We start from the raw sequence: 24,846 nt of genomic DNA on the forward strand, positions 1-24,846 counted from the left end.
CATATATATACTACCAAACGTAAAATGGACAGCTAGTGGAAGCAGATGCATAGCACAGGGAGATCAGCTCGGTGCTTTGTGACCACTTACAGTAGTGGGATAGGGAGGGTGGGAGGGAGGGAGACAGAAGAGAGAAGGATATGGGAACATATGTATAACTGATTCACTTTCTTGTAAAGCAGAAACTAACACACCATTATAAAGCAATTATACTCCAATAAGGATGTTTAAAAAAAACATTGTTTGCTTTATGATATAAATCACAGCAAGACCCTTTTTAAGATCCTTTTTGACCCACCTCCTAGAGGAATGGAAATAAAAACAAAAATAAACAATTGAGACCTAATGAAACTTAAAAACTTTTGCACAGCAAAGGAAACCATAAAGAAGACAAAAAGACAATGCATTTTAGGGGAATGGGAGAAAATATTTGCAAATGCAGCAACTGAAAAAGGATTAATCTCCAAAATATACAAGCAGCTCATGCAGCTCAATATCCAAAAAAAAAAAAAAAAAAAAAAAAACTAATCCAAAAATGAGCAGAAGACCTAAATAGACATTTCTCCAAAGAAAATATACAGATTGCCAACAAACACATGAATGGATGTTCAACATCACTAATCATTAGAGAAATGCAAATCAAAACTACAATGAGGTATCACCTCACACCAGTCAGAATGGCCATTATCAAAAGATCTACAAACAATAAATGCTGGAGAGGTTGTGGAGAAAAGTGAACCCTCTTGCATTGTTGGTGGGAATGTAAATTGTTACAGCCACTATGGAGAACAGTATGGAGGTTCCTTAAAAAACTAAAAATAGAGCTACCATACCACCCAGCAATCCTACTACTGGGCATATACCCTGAGAAAACCATAATTCATAAAGAATCATGTACCACAATGTCCATCGCTCTATTTATAATAGAGAAAACAAATACGTATGCTAACACATGTATATGGAATCTAAAAAAAATAGACAGAGAACGGACTTGAGGACATGGGGGGGGAGGGTAAGCTGGGATTAAGTGAGAAAGTGGCATGGACATATATACACTACCAAATGTAAAAAAGATAGCTAGTAGGAAGCAGCCGCTTAGCACCGGGAGATCAGCTCCATGCTTTGTGACCACCTATAGGGGTGGGATAGGGAGGATGGGGGGTAGATGCAAGAGGGAGGAGATTTGGGAATATATGTGGATGTATAGCTGATTCACTTTGTTATAAAGCAGAAACTAACACACCATTGTAAAGCAATTATATTCCAATAAATATGTTAAAAAAAAAAGAAGAATGAACAAGTGTTGTGAAACCATGGGGGAAAAGAAAAATGAGTCATGTACCACAATGTTCATTGCAGCTCTATTTACAATAGCTAGGACATGGAAGCAACCTAAGTGTCCATTGACAGATGAATGGATAAAGATTAAGTGGCACATATATACAGTGGAATATTAGTCATAAAAAGAAACGAATATGAGTTTTTGTAGTGAGGTGGATGGACATAGAGACTCTCATACAGAGTGAAGTAAGTCAGAAAGAGAAAAACAAATACCGTATGCCAACACATTTTTATGGAATCTAAAAAAACAATAGTCTGAAGAATCTAAGGGCAGAACAGGAATAAAGACGCAGACATAGAGAATGGACTTGAGGACAAGGGGAGGGCGAAGGGTAAGCTGTGACGAAGTGAGAGAGTGGCATTGACATATATACACTACCAAATGTAAAATAGATAGCTAGTGGGAAGCAGCCACATAGAACAGGGAGATCAGCTCGATGCTTTTTGTTCACCTAGAGGGGTGGGATAGGGAGGGTGAGAAGGATACGCAAGAGAGAGGAGATATGGGGATTTATGTATATGTACTGCTGATTCACTTTGTTATAAAGCAGAAACTAACACATCATAGTAAAGCAATTATACTCCAATAAAGATGTTAACAAAAAAATTAAAGAGAACAATAGAAATTTTCTGATACATGAAGTGCGGTAATATAATAGAAACCATTCTTCTTAGACTCTGAATTATTTTGTTAATACTTAATTGTACACATAATGAAGGATCCTTATGTATCATAGAAGGGACAATGGTAGGGAATGATACAAGCTTTGATAATATAGACATTTTCTCTCCTAATTTCCTTATAGTGCCAACTCTCTTCTAGTGGAACAAATGAATTAATCAAACATAGCTCATTAAGAAAGCATTTGACCATTAAAAAAAGAAATAAAATATACATGCACCCTAATGTTCATTGCAGCACTCTTTACAGTAGCCAAGACATGGAAGCAACCGAAATATCCATTGACAGAGGAGTGAGGAGTGGATAAAGAACATGTGGTATATATATACAATACTCACTCATAAAAAAGAATGAAATAATCCCATTTGCAACAAATGGATCGACCTAGAAATTGCCACACTGAGTGAAGTAAGTCAGACAGAGAAAGACAAATGTCATATAATAATGCTTATATGTGGAATCTAAAAAAAAAGTACAAATGAACTTATTTACAAAACAATAATAGAATCACAGATGTAGAAAACATCTGTGGTTTCGTCCCTGGTTAGCAGGGATGAAAGAGTTGTAGGGATAAATTGGGATATTTAGATTGACATATACACACTATTATATATAAAATAGATAACTAATAAAGACCCACACTACTATATTTAAAATAGATAACTAATAAGGACCCACTGTGTAGCACAGTGAAGTCTACTCTGTAATGACCTATATGGGAAAAGAATCTAAAGCGAGTGGATATATATAACTGATTCACTTTGCTCTACACTTGAAACTAACACAACACTGTAAATCAACTGTATTTCAATGAAAAATTTAGGATTAGGGAAACAACTTAAGTGTCCATCAACATATGAATGGATAAAGAAATTGTGATATATATATGCATACACACACACAGTGGAATAGTACTCTGCCATAAAAAGAGTGAAATTTGCAGCAACATGGATGGACTTGGAGGTCATTATGCTTAGTGAAATAAGTCAGACAGGGAAAGACAAATACTGTATTCCATAGTTATATGTGGAATCTAAAACATAAAACAAACCACTTTTTATAACAAAAAAGAAGCAGTCACATATATAGAGAACAAACTAATGGTTACCAGATGGGGGAGGGGCAATATGGTGGTGAGGGAGTGGGAGGCACAAACTGTTGGGTACAAGATAGCCTCAAGGATGTATTGAACAGCACAGGGAAGGTGGCCAATATTTTGTAATAACTAAATGAAAAGTAACATTTAAAATTGTGTAAAACATTTTTAAATAACTGAAATAAAAAGCTTAGTAAGATTAGAATGTTAGAGTGAATTTTGTCTCTTAAAAATTCTCACCCATGCTGAGAAAGTCCAGAAGTCATACCTTTCACCACGACTGTCAGAAAAAATTTGTGAAGAGAGCCCTGGCATTCTTGAAGAGGTCTCTGGGAACTGCAGTCACTAAATTGAGAAACATAAATGCAATGGGAGTAATTAGATACCTGGATGACAGGGCAAAGTAGCAGCACTCAACTGCCAAAAGCAAGGTGGGTGTCATTACCATAATAAACAGCAATGTCAAAACAGCAATCAGAATTGTCTGACTCACAAAAATCTATGGCATTGGTTAGTTGATCATAATGTTCCTAGAGGTGAAATAGATAGGAAGTCTACTAAATTCTTACTTAGATCTGTATAAGCAGAAAACTTCGAGGTTAAAGAAAACAAAAATCTAACTTGAATCATGAGTCAAAGCCCCTTAATTGTTCCCAGATTTGAGCCAGTTTACAGAGCCAAACCCCTTGAGTGAAAGGGAGGCCAGAACCCCTTGTGGAAGGACTTTGGTCTAAAAATTTATGCTGTTAATCTTTCTCCCTGCCTTCCATAATGTGACTTATGATCTTTTACCAGGGAAATTGTGCATTGGGGGAAAGAAAATAACTGGATCTTTTGAAGACTATGAGACACTGACTCTGAACTGGCACTAAAATGTCACTGGTCCACTAGATTAAGTAGGGACTTTTAGAGGTCAGGTGATCAATGGAGCTTCAGCACAGATTTATCTCACAGTGGGGCCATGGGGGCCTCACACCCATCCTCTAGTTATTTCCCCAATTCTGAAATGTATATTTGGAATAGACATATACAGTAGCTGGGGGGAATCCCTATATTGGTTCCCTGACCTGTACAATGAGGACTATTATGGTGGTAAAGGCCAAATGCAGGATTTGTATGCAGAAAACTACAAAACACTGATGAAAAAATCAAAGACCTGCGCATATTTTACTAGATTTATTTCTAAGTACTGCACTTTTGGGTGATAGTATAAATGTAATTGTTTTACAATATCATATTCCAAATGTTTGTTGTTCGTATATAGAAATACCATTCACTTTTTTATATTGACTCTATATCTTGCAAATTTGCTAAACTCATTTATTAGTTCCAGGAGCTCTTTTGCAGGTACTTTGGGATTTTCTACATGGACAATCCTTGTCAATGAACAGAGAGTTTTATGAAGTAAGTCAGAAAGAGAAAAACAAATATCATATATGAATGCATATATGTAGAATCTAAAAAACTGGTACAGATGAACCTATTTGTAGGGCAGGAATAGAGATGCAGATGTAGAGAATGGACATGTGGATATGGGGGTGAAGGGGAGGGTGGGATGAATTGTGGGATTAGGATTGACATATATACACTACCACGTGTAAAATTGTAGGAACCTGCTGTATAGCACACAGGAGCTCAGCTCAGAGCTCTGTGATGACCTAGATGGCTGGGATGGGGGTTGGGGGAGGTCCAAGAGGGAGGGGATATATGTATACATATAGCTAATTCACTTCGGTGTACAGCAGAAACTAACACAACATTGTAAAGCAATTATACTCTAATTAAAAAAGGAAATCAAAGACCTAAGTAAATGTAGAGATACATCTTGATCATGGATTTGAATACTAATAGTGTTAGGATATTCAGTCCTTCATAGTTTAATCTACAGATTGAGCAAAATCCATCAATATTTTTGTAGATATCAACAAGTCTGTTATAAAATTTGTATAGAAAGACAAAGTAACTAAAATAGTCAAACAAGTGTGTAAAAAGAAAAGAAAAAAATAATAACATTTAAGGAGTCACACTGATTTCTAGACTTATTCTGAAGCTCTATAATCAAAAGACTGGGTTTTTACAAAAAAATGGGAAATATGTGAGGTGATGGATGTGCTAATTGACATGAATGTAGTTAATCACTCCATAATGTATGTGACTATTAGAACATTACATTGGACACCTTTAAAAAATCACATTGCACATGTACCATGCTTTAGTCAATCATATTTTAGTAAGGTTGGGAAAGTGAGTTGGTTGCTAGTGAAAAGTTAGAAAACTTGTTCAATGAAACAGTATAGAAATGGCCAAAATAGATGCACACAAATATAATCAATTGATTTTTGAAAAAAGGGACAAAAGCAATTCAATGAAGAATGGAGAGTCTTTTTAACAAATGGTGCTGAAAAACTAGACAACCATATGCAAAAAAAGAAAAAAAAAAGAACCTCAGCACATGTCTTATACCTTAAACAAAAGTTAACTCAAAATGGGTCATAGATCTAAATGTAAAATGTAAAACTCTAAAACTTACAGAAGAAAACACTGGAGAAAATCTACCTTGGTTTTACAAAGAGTTTTAGATATAAAACCAAAAACACAATCCATAAAAGAAAAAAATTAATTGGACTTCATTATAATTAAAAACTTTTGCTCTTTGAAGAACACTTAAAAGAGATGGAAAGGATTAGCCACAAACAGGGAGAAAAATATTTACAAATCACATAGATAAAAACTCTCAAAACTACAATGAGAACACAAAAACCTAGTATTTAAAAAGGCAAATATTCAGACAAGACACTTTACGAAAGAAAATATAACAATGACAAATAAACTTATGAAAAGATATTCACCATTATTAATCATTAGGGAAATACAAAAATTAAGACCACAATGCAGCTGGTCACTGCACACCTATGAATGTGGTTAAAATAAGAAATTCTGACAATACCAAATGCTGATGAGGATGCAGACCGAATGAAACTCTTGTACTTTGCTGGTAGGGATGCAAAATGATAAAACTACTTTGGAAAACTTCATAAGCTGTTTTTTATGCAGTTAAATATACACTTACCACACAATACAACAACCCCAATCCTATCTATTTATCCAAGTAAAAAAATCCAAAAAACTAATATCCACAAACAAAACCCCTGCACTCAGATGTTTATAACACCTTTATTCCTAAATGCCAACAACTGGAAATAACTCAAATGCCCATCAAAATGTAAATGAATAAACAAACTGTGATATATCCATATGATGGAATACTACTCAGAAATAAAAGGAATGAACTACTGATTCACATATATCATGAATCAAACTTAAGTATATTTTGCTAAGTGAAAGAAGCCAGACCCCAAATGCTACATAATGTATGATTCTGTTTACAAAGACCTTGTGGAAAAGGTAAAGAATATAGGGACGAGTGGTTGCCAGTGATTGGACGTGAGAGAAGGTGTTGATTACAAAGAGACAATATGAAGAAAATTTTAAAGTTGGTGGAACTGTTCTTTGTGGTACTATGATAATGGACATATTTCATGCATTTGTCAAACTCTTAAAACTGTACACCAAAAAGAAAAAACTTTACTGTATGCAAACTGAAATAAAACAACTAGAATATCAGGAGAACGAAAGATACAGACAGAGACAAATAAATGCAACTATATTACAAATGAATGCCATAAGCACACTGAAAGGGATGGGGAAGAAAATGACTCTGTAATTATTGACTTTGGAAAACTATCTTATCTGATAGTGAGGCTAGAGACAAAGAGAACTGTACACTAACACCAACACTGTATTTAAATTGGTAAGTTGGTAAACTTGTTTCTTACATGGGCATAGATTAGAAATTCTGAAACTACTTTACATGTGGAACAGGTTGAACAAATACTATATTGCAGATAATGGGACCCAGGTTTCTGACTTCTGGATAAGGAAGTAAGAACACAAGAATCAACCTGAACATGTTCCCAATTGTCACAGTGGAAAAAAATTGAACAGTAATATAAATATGGTACTTAGTTACTACCCAGATAATTCAATAAATATCTGAGTCCATACTGTTAATAAATGTTTGAATAAGTAAATAAATGGGAGAGAAAAATACACCTCTCTCAAGAACTATGAAGGATTCAATATTTTGCCCTACTTAATACTGTGACAGATGTTGTTATGCTCATCAGTACAGGTTTTTCTCCTCTTTTTCTGGAGTTTTTAGCTAATTTGCATTTCCTAAATCCCTTCCAGTAAGATTTGGACTTTGAGTTCTGGCCATATGGAATTTTGGTAAAAATTATAGGTACAATTTAAAGACCTACCCCATAAATGGCTAGAACTATGCCATCCAGTATGATTGTCTTTAGCCACATATGGCTATTGAGCACATGGAAAATGGATAGTCTGAATTGAGATGTGCTGTAAGTGCAACATACACGCTAGATTCTGAAGACTTTGTATGAAAATAAATTTAACTATCTCATTAATAATCTTTATATTGATTGTATGTTGAAGTTATAATTTTAGGAGCATGTTGGGTAAAGTGCATTACTAAAATTACTTTTTACGTATTTTCTTTCGCTTTTTAATGTGATAATTGACAAATTTTAAAATACATATGTGTCTGAAGTCAGGAAGCCTGATTCCTCCAGCTCCGTTTTTCTTTCTCAAGTGTTTTCCTGTTTAGTTTGATGTAGTCCCACTTGATTTTTGTTTTTGCTGCTTGTGCTTTGGGTGTCATATCCAAAAAAATCATTGCCAAGACCGATGTCAAGGAAGTTTCTCCCTGTGTTTTCTTCTAGAAATTTTATGGCTTCACATGTCTCATTTAAGTCATTAATCCATTTTGAGTTAATTTTTATTAATAGTGTAAGATAGGGGTTCATTTTCATTCTTTTGCATGTGAATATCCAGTTTTCCAAGCACAATTTATTGAAGAGACAATCTTTTCTCCATTGAGTATTCTTGGCTCCCTTGCACATATGACTTATCTTAATATTTCTATTAGACAGCACCACTCTAGTAAACTCTTTCTCATTCTTTGTTTGATGGCCAGCTGGATAAGATCTGGCTGAGGATCATGAAGTCAGAGAAAATGGCTAGGTTTGAAGAGATCAAGGTGCTTTGTTCTCTGAATTACCAATTCTAGGAAAGCTGCCTACTGACCAGAAATGCCTGCATTGTACTGTTTCACGTGTAAGAAATTATTTTTTATATTGCACTACTAAGGTTTGGATGGTATTTGTAGAAGAAGTAAGCATATATTAATTAGTACAAATAGTGTGAGAAAGAGTCGAGCAAAATAAAAAGGATTCGGAGCATTGAGACAAGAATTTTAAACGAAGTCCTCAATGTGGCTCTCATTGTGACTATGATGAGTAGAGAAATTAAGGTAGTGAAAAAGGACATTAAATGAGAAGGAATGCAAACACAACAGCCTGAATGTAAGAGAACATTTTGTTTGTTCAAGGAGTACCAATGATTCCAGTGTGGAAGGAGCACAGTTAGATGATAGTTTGAACCTTTTGGAACTGCTGATATTCAATGTATTCTGACCTATGAACACAGAAATTTTATATACTTCAGCATCATGGTAGTGAGAGTGGTAGTGTTATCAGAAAGATAACAGAGTAGGGAAAAAAGAGTTGGACCATATATAGTCTTGTAAGAAACCCTAAGTACTTTGACTTTTCTTATGAGTGAAATGAGGAGCCGTTATAGGTTTTGTCTGATGTATGTGATCTGGCTATTAAGAAACAAGATCACGGAGGGCTCACAAGGACCTCCCTTTGCAGAGGGCTGCTGAGGCTTGTCCTCCGTCTATGCTTGATACACCAGAAATACATCTACACGTGGAACAACTCCTACAGAACATCTACTGAACGCTGGCAGAAGACCTCAGACCTCAAAAAAGCAAGAAACCCCCACGTACCTGGGTAGGGCAAAAGAAAAAAGAATAAACAGAGACAAAAGGATAGGGACAGGACCTGCACCAGTGGGAGGGAGCTGTGAAGGAGGAAAGGTTTCCACACACTAGCAAGCACCTTCGCGGGCGGAGACTGCGGGTGGTGGAGGGGGAAAGCTTCGGAGCCGCGGAGGAGAGCACAGTAACAGTGGTGCGGGGGGCAAAGTGGAGAGATTCCCGCACAGAGGATCGGTGCTGACCAGCACTCACCAGCCCGAAAGGCTTGTCTGCTCGCCTGCGGGAGCGGGCGGAGCTGGGAGCTGATGCTCCGGCTTCGGTCAGAGCGCTGGGAGAAGACTGGGGTTGGCAGCGTGAACACAGCCTGCAAGGGGTTAGTGTGCCACGGCTGGCCGGAAGGGAGTCCGGGGAAAATTCTGGACCCACCGAAGAGGCAAGAAACTTTTTTTTCCCTCTTTGTTTCCTGGTGCGTGAGGAGAGGGGATTAAGAACGCTGCTTAAAGGCGCTCAAGAGACAGGCGCGAGCTGCGGCTAAAAGTGCGGACCCCAGAGACAGGTATGAGACGCTAAGGCTGCTGATGCCGCCACCAAGAAGCCCGTGTGCGAGCACAGGTCACTATCCACACCTCCCCACCCGGGAGCCTGTGCAGCACGCCACTGCCAGGGTCCCGTGAACCAGGTACAACTCCCCAGGGAGAACGCACACTGCGCCTGAGGCTGGTGCAACGTCACGCCGGCCTCTGCCGCCGCAGGCTCGCCCCACATTCCGTGCCCCTCCCTACCCCAGGCCTGAGTGAGCCAGAGCCCCCGAATCAGCTGCTCCTTTAACCCCGTCCTGTCTGAGCGAAACACAGACGTCCTCCAGCGACCTACACGCAGAGGCGGGGCCAAATCCAAAGCTGAGCCCCTGGGAGCTGTGAGAACAAAGAAGAGAAAGGGAAATCTCTCCCAGCAGCCTCAAAAGCAGCGGATTAAAGCTTCACAATCAATCTGAAGTACCCTGCATCTGTGGAATGTATGAATAGACAACGAATCATCCCAAATTGAGGAGGTGGACTTTGAGAGCAAGATTTATGATTTTTTCCCCTTATCCTTTTTTTGTGAGTGTGTATGTGTATGCTTCTGTGTGAGATTTTGTCTGTATAGCTTTGCTTCCACCAATTGTCCGAGGGTGCTATCCGTCCGTTTTTTTACTTTAATCAAAGAAAGAAAACTACAGGCCAATATCACTGATGAACATAGATGCAAAAATCCTCAACAAAATACTAGCAAACAGAATCCAACAGCACATTAAAAGGATCATACACCATGATCAAGTGGGATTTATTCCAGAAATGCAAGGATTCTTCAATATACGCAAATCTATCAATGTGATAAACCATATTAACAAATTGAAGGAGAAAAACCATATGATCATCTCAATAGATGCAGAGAAAGCTTTTGACAAAATTCAACACTGATTTATGATAAAAACCCTGCAGAAAGTAGGCATAGAGGGAACTTTCCTCAACATAATAAAGGCCATATATGACAAGCCCACAGCAAACATCATCCTCAATGGTGAAAAACTGAAAGAATTTCCACTAAGATCAGGAACAAGACAAGGTTGCCCACTCTCACCACTCTTACTCAACATAGTTTTGGAAGTTTTAGCCACAGCAATCAGAGAAGAAAAGGAAATAAAAGGAATCCAAATCGGAAAAGAAGAAGTAAAGCTGTCACTGTTTGCAGATGACATGATCCTATACATAGAGAATCCTAAAGATGCTCCCAGAAAACTACTAGAGGTAATCAATGAATTTGGTAAAGTGGCAGGATACAAAATTAATGCACAGAAATCTCTGGCATTCCTATATACTAATGATGAAAAATCTGAAAGTGAAATCAAGAAAACACTCCCATTTACCGTTGCAACAAAAAGAATAAAATACCTAGGAATAAACCTACCTAAGGAGACAAAAGGCCTGTATGCAGAAAATTATAAGACACTGATGAAAGAAATTAAAGATGATACAAATAGATGGAAAGATATACCATGTTCTTGGATTGGAAGAATCAACATTGTGAAAATGACTCTACGACCCAAAGCAATCTATAGATTCAATGCAATCCCTATCACACTACCACTGGCATTTTTCACAGAACAAGAACAAAAAATTTCACAATTTGTATGGAAACACAAAAGACCCCGAATAGCCAAAGCAATCTTGAGAACGAAAAAAGGAGCTGGAGGAATCAGGCTCCCTGACGTCAGACTGTACTACAAAGCTACAGTAATCAAGACAGTATGGTACTGGCACAAAAACAGAAATATAGATCAATGGAACAGGATAGAAAGCCCAGAGATAAACCCATGCACATATGGACACGTTATCTTTGATAAAGGTGGCAGGAATGTACAGTGGAGAAAGGACAGCTTCTTCAATAAGTGGTGCTGGGAAAACTGGACAGGTACATATAAAAGTATGAGATTAGATCACTCATTAACACCATACACAAAAATAAGTTCAAAATGGATTAAAGACCTAAATGTAAGGCCAGAAACTATCAAACTCTTAGAGGAAAACATAGGCAGAACACTCTATGACATAAATCACAGCAAGATCCTTTCTGACCCACCTCCTAGAGTAATGGAAATAAAAACAAAAATAAACAAATGGGACCTAATGAAACTTCAAAGCTTTTGCACAGCAAAGGAAACCATAAACAAGACCAAAAGACAACCCTCAGAATGGGAGAAAATATTTGCAAATGAAGCAAATGACAAAGGATTAATCTCCAAAATTTACAAGCAGCTCATGCAGCTCAATAACAAAAAAGCAAACAACCCAATCCAAAAATAGGCAGAAGACCTAAATAGATATTTCTCCAAAGAAGATATACAGACTGCCAACAAACACATGAAAGAATGCTCAACATCATTAATCATTAGAGAAATGCAAATCAAAACTACAATGAGATATCATCTCACACCAGTCAGAATGGCCATCATCAAAAAATCTAGAAACAATAAATGCTAGAGAGGGTGTGGAGAAAAGGGAACACTCTTGCACTGCTGGTGGGAATGTGAATGGGTTCAGCCACTATGGAGAACAGTATGGAGGTTCCTTAAAAAGCTACAAATAGAACTACCATATGACCCAGCAATCCCACTACTGGGCATATACCCTGAGAAAACCATAATTTAAAAAGAGTCATGTACCAAAATGTTCATTGCAGCTCTATTTACAGTAGCCCAGAGATGGAAACAACCTAAGTGCCCATCATCGGATGCATGGATAAAGAAGATGTGGCACATATATACAATGGAATATTACTCAGCCATATAAAGAAACGAAATTGAGCTATTTGTAATGAGATGGATAGACCTAGAGTCTGTCATACAGAGTGAAGTAAGTCAGAAAGAAAAAGACAAATACCGTATGCTAACACATATATATGGAATTTAAGAAAAAAAAATGTCATGAAGAACCTAGTGGTAAGGCAGGAATAAAGACGGAGACCTACTAGAGAACAGACTTGAGGTTATGGGGAGGGGCAAGGGTGAGCTGTGACAGGGTTATAGAGGGTCATGGACATATACACACTAACAAACGTAGTAAGGTAGATAGCTAGTGGGAAGCAGCCGCATGGCACAGGGGTATTGGCTCGGTGCTTTGTGACAGCCTGGAGGGGTGGGATAGGGAGGGTGGGAGGGAGGGAGACGCAAGAGGGAAGAGATATGGGAACATATGTATATGTATAACTGATTCACTTTGTTATAAAGCAGAAACTAACACACCATTGTAAAGCAATTATACCCCAATAAAGATGTTAAAATAAATAAATAAAAATAAAGATTCTCCCGAAAAAAAAAAATAAATAAATAAATAAAAACAAAATATTGAGTAATAAAAGCAAGATGCAGAAAAATAACATACACATGTTTAAACTTATGTTCAGAATAAAGCTGAACCAAGTTAGATTACAAGACTTATCAGAGTTCTATTTCAGGCTTGCTTAAAAGGTCTTTTAAAAAAAAAAAACAAACATTTTCTTGAATATATGTGAGTGGACATATACATACACTTTAAAAAGGAATTGCTAAATAAGGTTGTTTAAGTACATGATTGGTTAGTTTTACAAAGTGTAGAGATGTCATATTCTTATCAGTTGCACAGTATATATATATATACCTGGGTCATAAGGACTCAGAGCCACCTTCCAGAAATATCAGGTGTGGTCCATTGAAAGAGAATGATTCTCTTTCCCTCACAGTATAGAGTAATTAATTATCCTTCATAATGAAATTTTTAAAAATAATTATGGAAAACAAAATGAATAATATCCATTTGTAAATAATATATGTATGAATATAAATATAAAGAGGGTTAGGATATGCAAAATTTGAATGATGATTGTTAGCGTTAGAGAGGAGGAAGGGAATAGGATCAGGGTTATAGAATAAAGGATTACATTTTATTGACAATATTTTATTTTAAAATGCTTCAATAAAAACAAGTAAAAATTTTAATGGAGAGTATTTAGTACTTGTAATATTGCTGTATACACTGTATTTTCAAAATACCATAAAAATGATGCTACAAAGAATTATTAAGACCTGAGTTTGCAAAATGACCACAGATTTCTAAGAGATTTTAGAAAAAAGGTTAGGGAAATAATGAGTGTTCATATTTTGCTTGAAGCCCTACGGAATGAGATTTACAGTGGATTTAGGGTGGATTATTTTCTTCAAGTGAATTTTCTGAATTTTACAGTGTCCACATTGTGCATGCAATTCTTTTGCAATCTGTGAAAAAGAAAAAAGAAGAAAAGGAATAAAAAATCTTCAAGAAGTAAAGTCTGAAAATGACCAGACAGTAAAAATTACTTGGATTGTGTCAAGATGGCAGACGAAGCACAAGCGCATTTCTCCTGTCCTACCTCAAATCCCTTTAAATGGCAGGAAAGGCAGGTTTCCGTATATAGAGAATAACATCCGAAGGGCACAGGGGGAAAAGAAAAGGGGAATTCTTGGAAGATGGAAAGCAGATGGGGCAGGGACACTGAGGTGGGGGTGGGGTAGGGGTGGGGAAAACGGGGGCCCTGAACTTGAGAGTGGGGGCAAAGCAGTCGGGGTGGGGAGTTGTGGGCAAGGAAAGGCGGCTCCAGATTTTGGAAAGGGGGTGGGGGCGGGAGATAGAAACTCCTCCCAGACCCAGGGCAGAGGTGGGCTTGAGAGTGGCGGGGGCGGGGAGGGTGGCAGTGTTTGGCAGGAAGGGGAGGCCTCTCTCCTGGCAGGAAGCTGCGCGACGGTGGTAAGAGGGAGGAGACTGCGGCTGCGGCAGCGGCTTCTGGGATCCCGATGTGGCAGAGGGGCCGTCACCGCCAACAAGGAGGTGGAGGGCCCGCGAGCCCGGTGTTGGAGACACTGCTGCCATCCTTTTCTCCTGGCCTGCTGTCCTCCTAGACACGCTCGTCGCCTAAGGATCCTCCCCTCCCAGCTCTTGCAAACTCCGAACTCGTCGCCTGCTGATTCTCTTTCACCACGGGTTCACAGCGGAGGCAGCAGTGAGGTGTCCGATTTGGACACGTGAGGCCTGCGATCCCCGGAATTGGGGAGGTGGGCGCTGGACTAGAGAATCGGAGGATGAGGGTTGGTGGATGCCAGGAGGGAAGATTGGGGTGTGTGCTGGGACAGGAGATGAGGGAGACTGACAAGGGTGATTTGGGGACGGGAGGGTGGGGGTAGGGGGAGCCAAAGAGCACCTGGATGGTATACAAAGGTGGCCCCAGAAAGAGAAATAGATTTGTTCTGGGCACCCAACAGCAAAATGGAGATGACCAGGAAGAGATACGAAGGAGAGGTGAACAACAAGCAGAAGCCATGGGGATGGGAGGCAAAACAGATGAAGAGCAGACGACAATGAGCAGGGGAAAAGGAGACTATGTAAGTGCAAATGGAGAGACAGGGTGGGAGCTAATAAACGGTGAATATCTGTGCCTGGTGTGGGGACCGCAGTATGCTAACAGGATAAGGCATTAGCCAAAGGAGCCTGCTCCCTCATGCTGGGGCCTCAACCACCAAAACCATCACCACTCCAACCCTCCAGCACAGCCAAATAAGTTTGGAGGGAGGACAATGTTGGCAAGCATCGAATAGCATTTTGATAGCCAGCATCCCTGCTGCACACATGAATAACTTGGGCTGTAATACATATACCTGGTGCCCAGGGAATTTGCAATGCAGAGAAAAAAACCTCACACTATAGTACACTAAATGTTTCTCCCTAGCCTCTTCCTCCCCCTGCAGGTATGAAGACCCCTCACAAAAAGGCAGCTGCAGGGCAGCAAACCAGGGAAATTGTCGATGGCCACAAAGGGTCTGAAAGTATGAGGAAGAAAAAGACTTCTCAAAAGAAGCAGAGAGGCAGACCTTCCTCCCAGCCCCGCAGGAAAATCGTGGGCTGCAGAATTTCACACGGATGGAAGGAAGGCGATGAGCCCATCACCCAGTGGAAAGGAACCGTTCTGGATCAGGTGCCTATAAATCCTTCTCTTTATCTGGTGAAATATGATGGAATTGACTGTGTCTACGGACTGGAACTTCACAGAGATGAAAGGATTTTAAAGCTTAAAATCCTTCCTGATAAGGTGCCATTATCTCGACTCAGAGATGTGCACCTTGCAAACACCATAATTGGTAAAGCTGTGGAACATATGTTTGAGGGTGAGCATGGTTCTAAGGATGAATGGAGAGGAATGGTCTTGGCCCAAGCACCTATCATGAAAGCCTGGTTTTATATTACCTATGAGAAAGATCCTGTCTTGTACATGTACCAGCTTCTAGATGATTATAAAGAAGGAGACCTCCGTATCATGCCAGAGTCCGGTGAGTCTCCTCCAGCAGAGAGGGAGCCAGGAGGAGTTGTAGATGGCCTGATAGGTAAACATGTGGAATATACCAAAGAAGATGGCTCCAAACGGATCGGCATGGTCATTCACCAAGTGGAAGCCAAACCCTCTGTGTATTTCATCAAGTTTGATGATGATTTCCATATCTATGTCTATGATTTGGTGAAAAAGTCCTAACTGTTAGGGTAAACTTTGCCACATTTGTGAAAACAAATGTGTACTTTGTAGACATGCAAAATAATGTTACTTTTCAGTGTATTGAAAGCTTTAGGGTCCCTGTTAATCTGACATCTTTGCCAGCATAACTGTTGTTTTGTCCTGAAAAATACAAATTTATGTGGCCATGACACGCTGTGTGTAAGGAATTTGTCATGTTGAAACGTTTGGGTGTGTTTGGTGGATGGGGCATGAAAGGAAGGAACAGCTGTAAATTCAGACTGTGAATAAAGATCAGCTAGTATCATAATCAGTCATCTAAAAATGGAATAGGACTTAGCTGGTCTGGTCTAGGGAGGGAGGAGGAGAAGGAACTAGAGATGAGCTGTGGGGGAAGGGAGAAGGGGAGGTGGCTGCTTAGCAGGAGGTGGGGAGGGGTCAAAAATGGAGAGGCTCCCTAGCAGGCGGGATGACCTAAGAGGGGGAGGCACACAACTGGGAGGGGGTGAAGAATAACAGAGGGAGAGTGAGATCTTGAGACTTAGAGGAAAACAGACAGAATAAATTGAGTAGAGAGGGACACAAGGACGTTTAGAAGAGATCCAGAGCAAGGGAGAGAAAGATGAAGTTGGCAGAGATCTGGGGAGAGGCTAAAATGATACTCAAATGGAGTTCTATGCATGAGTGAGGGGCCAGAAGGGGAGGGACATCGAGGAAAGAGGAATTCTAAGATGAAAGACTGACAGAGGGAGTGAGAATACAGACAACAAGATATGGGAAGTGTGGTCCATGAGAGATGGGAAGACCCAAGGAAAAATAGGACTTCTGGCAGTATCCAAATTGCCCTCCCTAGCTCTGTGCCCAAAGGAGGTGGCAACAGTCAAAGAAACCAGATGGACTGGAGCTTCCCTAGAAGGACATTTTGACAGGAATGTCTCAAGAGTTAAGCAGGAGCCAAGTTTATACCTAAAAGCCTTTTATAATATCAGGGAGTTCATGCCACACCCGCTGAGCAGAACCCAAACCCTCAGCCTAAACACACTAACATGGCACTCCATAAGCAGGGGCCTGTGGGCAGCTTCCTCGTATTTTCCAGAGGACCCAAGAGCAGTAAATCTCAGACCTGAAGGTCTTGGTTCCCTTCGCCTACACTGAATAAACGATTCTTGAGGGGAACAGGTCAGTGGGGTGCTCAGAACTTAAGAGATGTGCCACCTTGCATTTGGAAAGCATTTTATCCAGAAAAATGGAAACTTGCTAAACCCAGGTACAGCAGTCTCCTCACTGTTCTTCCTCCTCCTGGACTATACCTGGCCTCCTTACAGAGGAGGAGCATCAGAGGATTGAGCTTAATGTTTCTCTCCCGGGTGTGGGGAATACTTGACTGTCCATGCTTCTCTCAGCAGTTGCCTGAAATCACAGGTGACTTCACCCAATGCTTCACCAGATGGAGGTCTGCTGCCTCCAGAAGCCCCATTCTGGTTATATCCCAACAAAGCCATTGGCTACTGGCATTTCACAGGTACCTCCTGACCAGTCTTGCCCACTTCACGCACACGGGGAGCTGTGATGGAAATTTGTGCAGCTCTATTTCCTGGCGAGATAGATGGCATGCGCAGTTGGGCAGGGAGTTGTGACTTTGTATAACTAAGTCCTCCGACTGTATGGTACCACATAGGTGGTTGGTGGGGAGAGGGTGTGGTAACCCCCAATAAATTCCCTCAGAGGTACAATGTCCCAACACATGGGTCTTTGTCCTTCTCTCCTTCTTTCCTTTCCCTGGTCCAGCTGTGGAAGTTTCCTTCAAAACCCTCTCTCTGGTTTTCCTACTCCACACTTCACTGAAATATACCCCTACCCTCAAAGAAACAGTTCTGGTGACTCCCCACTGCCCAGGTTTCCTTAACTCCAGGCATAGCAGGGAGGTGGGGAGGCACGGAGCTTCCAGGAGTTGATAGAAGTTGGTAATTCCAGTTCATTCTCTCCACCCAACATGGCCTGAAGCTGTTTGTCTCAAGAATTACACAAGGCAAGCCCACCTCACCAGAACAGGGATAAGTTTTCTTTCATACAGCACATAATTCAGCCTAGCAAACACCTGCAGGCCACTCATGGGCCAATTTCAGCCCGCTGTCATATTTTGCTTGATCGTCATGTTTTTATCATTCTCCATTTTAAAATTAGCTACTTAGACATTTGGGGGATTTCACATTTCAAAAATCCACATTTCTGGCTTACCTGAAAAAATAAAAACAAAATCAATAGACCAAGGATTAGGGCCCACATTCCAATAAGGATACAAGCAGCTGGCTCTGAGGAAGGGCTCAGCCATTTTAGACTCAGAATGCTCTCTCAGTGGGGCCACACCCCAAGTTGGCCTTCTTCACTCTAATAAAATGCCCAGTTGTCTCCTGGAAGCACTTGCATTGGTAGTTTTGGGGCTAGACCCAAGGAAAACTGCCTAACCCCACTTTGGCTTACTTTAACCCCATTTGCTTTTTAATTTATTTGCTCTATCTTCATCTCACCAATACTTAGTTCAGGTGGTCTCTCTGCCAGGCAGTGTTCTAGACACAGGTCCTTATGATATGGTTATAAACAAAAGAAACAAATAAATAATCTTATCTTCATGGAACTTTCATATTAGTGTGGGAGACAGACAGTATCCAAGAGACAATAAGTAAAATATAAAGTAGTTTCAAAGTGATAAGTGTTAAGAAGGAAAAAATGAACAGGGGGACTGAAATTCCAGGGAGGAGGTTGAAGAGATGGCCTCACTGAGAGCCTGGATTTTGCGTAAAGACCTGAAGGCAGTGAGAGAGCTGACCCTGTGGCTGTCTGGGGAATGAGGATTCCAATTAGCAGGGACAGCACGTGCTGAGGTCCCAAGGCAGAGGTAGGCCTGGCATGTTCAAGGAACACTGAGGATACCAGCATGGCTGGAGCTGAGTTAGCAAGGTAGAGAATATCAGGAAGTGAGTTCAGAGAGGTGATGTGGATCTGGGAGAAGCAGATAGCTTGGAGCCTTGGAGGGTCTATAATGGAATTTGACTTTTACAGTGAGTGTGGGGAGGAGTCATTCGAGTATTTTCAGCAGAGGCTGGATATGATTTGTTTTATATTTTTCACAGGATCATTCTGGAAAGTCTGGAGTGTTATCTGTTTGTGGTCAAGTTTGGGAAAAGGAAGATAAAATATACCAATGAAACAGAGTAGAGACCTAAAAATAGATTTACATATAGGAAACTTATGTCATAATAGAGGTGATATTTCAGATGAATGATGAAAAGACATTTTATTCAATAAATGGTGCTCCATTAATCTGTTTCCCATATGGCAAAAAAATAAGCATAAATCCCTTCAACGCATCCTACACACAAAAGGAAAATGGAAAAATGTTAATGCTTAAATTTAGAAGGTAATACTTATAAAAATTTTAGTATAAGATGAAAGTGAGTGTTTTTTTCCCTATGTAAATGGGAAAGATTTATTTTACAGGCAAAATATGCGCAAGTAATGAAGGGAAAGTTTGATATGTTTATTTTAAAATATGCAAGCCCCAAATATCAAAAATCATCATATACCAAGTGGAGTCAATGTGATAAGGTTACAAACTGTGATAGTCAAAATGAATTAAAGAAAAATATATTCAGTGAGAAAATAATAGAGTCCATAGAACACTGGGTAAATATATGAATAGGGAATTCAAATAGATCACAGTCAACAAATATACATTACCTTGATCTGCTGCTCATTACCTTAATCTTGTCCATAATATGTCATCTTCTAACATACTACATAGTTTACTTAGTTAATATGTTTATTGTTTCCCTACCAGAATGTAAACCCTGAAAGTGCATGAGTTTTCTTCCTTAGAATAGTATCTGGCATAACGTAAGTGTTTAATAAACATTTGTTAACTATATGAATCTCATCAGTAACTAGGGAAATGAAAATTAAAGTAACATGATCTCACACACATTAGATCAGCTACACATGTGAAGTTTGAAAATACATATTGACCAGTTAAACAAGTGGGAGATCCTATACACTCTAGGTGAGCATTTGTCAGAGAGAAATTTGCCATTATCTAGTGATAGCCTAGATAGAAGCCGGCATATTTCCAGCAATTTCATGTTTATATATTGTTGGAAGGCAATTCTGTGTGTGTCTCACATGTTACTGTACATATGGCAAGTAAAACACCGAGAATTCTTTCTTTTGAGGTGTCTTTTGAAAGATGTTTGAGTGGTGAACAGCTTTGGAAGATAGACATAGTATCTCTCTCTCTGAAGTAAAAAGCAGGATTGCTTAGTCTTTGGAAGATAGTGATTTCCTCTGGGACAAAGGGCAGGAATGCTTACTCCAATATAATAAAGATAATGTCTCTTTCAAGAGCAAAGGAAAGGGATGCTTACTGCTCCATATAAAAGTTTGAGGTTCCCAAACTGATGTTTCCTCCTTTGTAATTCAACTTACCTTATATGTATGTGTCATGTAACCATTCTTCATAACTCTGTAGGAAGTGGGACTCAGGCTTATAGGGTAAAAACACTGATATTCAGGCTATTTTTATTACTGTGAATAATAAACTATCCTTTGTCTCTGACCAAAAGTCTCATATGTTCTACTGGCACCCAAGAAACTGTGGCTGGTAACTTGTTAGCTCACAAATATGGTAAAATTTCATAATCTTCAATCTTCTTGATACTTGTAGCGATGAGGATAAAAGCTGACAGAGACATGGCTTTCTGTAAGAGGAAGAATGAGGACCTCACGAGCCAGTTAATGGAATTTGAGGGTAATTTATGAGAATTTATGGTGAATGTACAAATCAATTATGCATAAATAGTCCTTAATCTTTTAATGAGGTGGAATTGGGGAAGTAGTTGCAGGATGAGAGCTGAGGGCTCCCTGTCCCCAATGAGGTCAAAGGTCATATGCACCTGTCTGAGTATGATGGGAAATTTTGGCAAAGGGAAAGTGTCAAACTTCTGTGGGCCTGTTAGATATGGATGCTCAAGTCACTATTTTACCCAGATCGCTGGAAGAAAATGGCATAAAAATGAGCTAATGGGGATTGGGCTGGTGGGAAAGGAAGGTGGGAAAAGGAAGCCAGTATGACCTTCTGAGTGAATCCTTTTGGGCCAATTCAGTGCACTCTAGTTGTTACCTCTAATCTGAATATATAGTGGGAACAGATATTTGTATTTCTCTGCCCCATAAGTGCCAGATGAAATTCAGCCACATGTAGAGGAGTATTAGTAAGGTGCATAAATCATTCTCCCACCAACCTCCCTGTTCCCTTCTGGGTGCAGAGAATCCCAAGAGGAAAAAAAATCACAGTCCAGATTTAAAGAATTGAAGGAAGCTTAGGTGGTAAGAAGTTCAAGGACAGCCATATGCAAAAAAGCTGCAGCCTTAGAGAGGGTTATTGTCAAATTCACTTGTTTCTGCTATACTCTCAGCTGTTGCAGACAATGTGACTGTAGTTGAATCCATTACACAGACTAATGGTACATGGTACACTTTTAAATGTTGACAACACCTTCTTTCCCGTACTACTGACATCTGAGGATCAAGATCTTTTAGCATTCACATGAAAAGGTCTCCAATATATGTTTCTTGTACTTCTTCAGGGTTACTTAAACTCCACTGATGTTTGCCAAACTTGGATAGGTCAGAATTTAGAACAAGTGCTTCTACACTCTGATTTCCAAACTTTTTACTATATACTTGATATCCTGATGGTTGATAGTCAGAAGCCTTAGTTTCAACTGCCCAGGCCAGAAAGAGTGGCTGAAAATCCCCAACAAAATTCAAGAGCCTGCTTACTAAGTAATGTTTCTCAGTAGTATGTGGGCAGATTTATAATATTCAGTCCTTCAAACAGTCAAAGAAAACTTGCCTTTTTAAACCCCCTCCCCACCAAAAAGGAAGCTCAGCAGCTAACTGGATCCTCTGGATATTGAAAACTGTTATTACTTGGACATCGTATTTGGTTCTTTATATCAGGTACTCACAAATTAGCATCTTTAATTGTGGCCCAAAACAACATTCTGCTGTGGATATTGTCCAACAACCTGTGTCATACTCTCTACCTTTGGGGCCCCACAACTATAATGACCCCTTTGAGATTTAAGTCTCTGGGACTGATGACTATCCAATTGGAATCAATAACAAAGGGAAGCAACATCTGCCTGTTTGCAGATAGCCAACATTAATAAAATTTTTAAAACATTCAAGACAATGATGTCTTTTTTGTAGATATAACCATATACTAAAAGCATAATAACATATGAAAAACGTATGAATGAAAATAATTGACCTAGAAAAGGGCCCTCACCAGAATCCAACCATGCTGAGTTCCATGCTCAGTTTCTTGGACTTCCAGCCTGCAAAACTGTAAGAAATAAGTTTCTGGTGCTTATATGACACACACTTTATGGTATTTTGTTATAGCAACCTAAATTGACTAAGATATATAATATATACTTACAATAGAATATTACTCAGTAAGAAAATGGAATAAAGTTCTAATAGATGCTACAATGATGATGAACCATAAAAAAGCTGTGCTAAGTGAAAAAAGCCAGACAGTAAAGGACAAATACTATATGACTTCATTTGTAAGGATTATCTGAATAGGCAAATTCAGAGAGACAGTAAGTTAACAATGATTAAAAGGCAAATTTTATGTTCTATAAATTTTATCACAATAAAAGGAGGTTAATAGTAAAGGCATCCATGAAATGGCAAAGTAAGCACCTCCAAAAGTTTGCCTGTATATAAAGGCAATATCAGAAAAAGTTATCAGAATCAACATTTTGAGAGCTCTGGAAATTTATCAAAGGCTTGCAGCAACCCAGGGAATATTTTGTTAAGAAAAATAAATGAATCTCAGTAAGAACAGTGAGCTTCATGGTATTACAAATTATCCCAATCTAATCTCCCAGTTTCCAGTCCTCAGTACCTTGAACAATAACAGGCCACATTCTGAGTATTGGAAAGAGCAGAATGAGGCTGGAGCTTCCCCCCAAAAGACATAATTTGACTTGTTTGGTGGTTCCATTGAAGATGTCAATCAAAAGACTTGTTTTTATTATACCTCACTCAAACTTATCCAATACTAATAGCTTCTGGGGAGGCGGGGAGAGCATTTGTTCAATGTTTTAAGAGCACAACTGGCTGAGTCAATGGATAACAGTTTGAGGCAAACAGTAGACTAAATAAAATAAATGAGGAATGAAGTGTCCTTAGGGGCTTTGAAAATCTCTGACATATTCCTGGGGATATGGAAAGCCACCTTCATGTGTAGGGCTTTGTGCATAATCAGGAAAGACATTATTCCCCTAAACTCTCATTTATGGTGGACATTTAGGCTCTCTGAAAGCAGTAAGTGAAGGCTAATGCAAAGTGGTAAACTACCTGGTTCTATATATGCCAACATACACAAAGTGACTGGAAGACTTATTGGTAACAAGTGATTAAAGTTTAATCAGATTATTTGTTGACAGATTACTTGTTGACTGCTAAGCTCATTGAATTTGAGACCTCAATAGACATACATGAAAAAGTACAAATATTACAGAATTAGTTCAGAAAAGTCATGAAACAAACAACAACTATTATAACGAACAGCAATAAAACAAACCTTGGGGATGGGGGGAGAAACATAATTCTAACATTGCCATATTATGTTATTTTAAATGTCCAGTTCTCAAACAAAAATACAAAGCATGTAAGAAATAAGAAGGTATATACCATATACAAGAAAAAGAGCAATCGGTATAAACTGTCCCTGAGGAAGGGCAAAGATTGGACTTAAAGACATAAATCAGCTATTTTTAAAATATTCATAGGAGGACACTGGCCAAGATGGTGGAGTATAAAGACCCTGAGTTCACCTCCTCTCACAAACCCACCAAAATCACAAATATTTGCAGAACAACCATGAATGAAAAAGACTGGAACCTACCAGAGAAGATATTCTACAAGTAAAAACATAAAGAAGGAAGCAAAAGGAGACAGGTAGGAGGGGTGGACTTGCAATATAATCAAGTCCACACCCCTGGGTGGGTGACCTACAAAATGAAGAATAGTTATATTGCAGAGGTTCTCCCACAGGATGAGAGTTCTAAGCCTCATGGCAGGTTCCCCAGCCCAGGGCGTCCTGCACCAGGAAGACAAGCCCACAGAGCAGGCCAGTGGGGCTTAATTTCAGGAATCACACAGGAATAGGAGAAATAGAGACTTTACTCTTAAAGGGTACACACAAACCTCAAATACACCAAGACTCAGGGCAAAAGCAGTAATTTGATAAGAGCCTGGGCCAGACCTACCTGCTGGTATTGGAGAGTCTCCTGGAGAGGCAGGAGGAGAGGGTAGCTCTGGCATACCCTGGGGACATAGACACTGGTGTAGTCATATTTGGGAACATTCTACCACATGAAAACTGCTGCTAGGTGCTGCCACTTTGGGATCCTGCCTCTAGCTCATTAGCCCCAAGACCTGGCCCCACCCAACAGCCTGTAAGTGCCAGTGCTGGGACACCTCAGGCCACCCAACTAAAAGGGCAAGAACACAGTCCAAACCATCAGCAGACAGGCTTCCTAAAGAATTACTGGGCCCACAGCTGCCTCTAGACACATCCCTAGGCATAGCCATGCCCACCAGAGGATCAAGACCCAGCTCCACTAACCAGTGGGCAGACAACATCCCTGCCCTCCAGGAACCCTGCATGAGCCCCTAGAA

At 39.6% G+C, this 24,846-nt stretch overlaps 1 protein-coding gene across 1 annotated transcript; it reads left to right on the plus strand.

Moving 5' to 3' along the window:
• Positions 1 to 15,336: 15,336 nt before the first annotated feature.
• On the plus strand, positions 15,337 to 16,196 carry LOC132417800 (spindlin-2). The gene has a single exon (XM_060001595.1). The coding sequence runs from the start codon at positions 15,337 to 15,339 to the stop codon at positions 16,111 to 16,113; it is 777 nt and encodes a 258-aa protein (XP_059857578.1). The 3' UTR covers positions 16,114 to 16,196.
• Positions 16,197 to 24,846: the final 8,650 nt, after the last annotated feature.

Source organism: Delphinus delphis, chromosome X (genome assembly GCF_949987515.2).
Source record: "Delphinus delphis chromosome X, mDelDel1.2, whole genome shotgun sequence".
Lineage (NCBI taxonomy): Eukaryota > Metazoa > Chordata > Mammalia > Artiodactyla > Delphinidae > Delphinus > Delphinus delphis.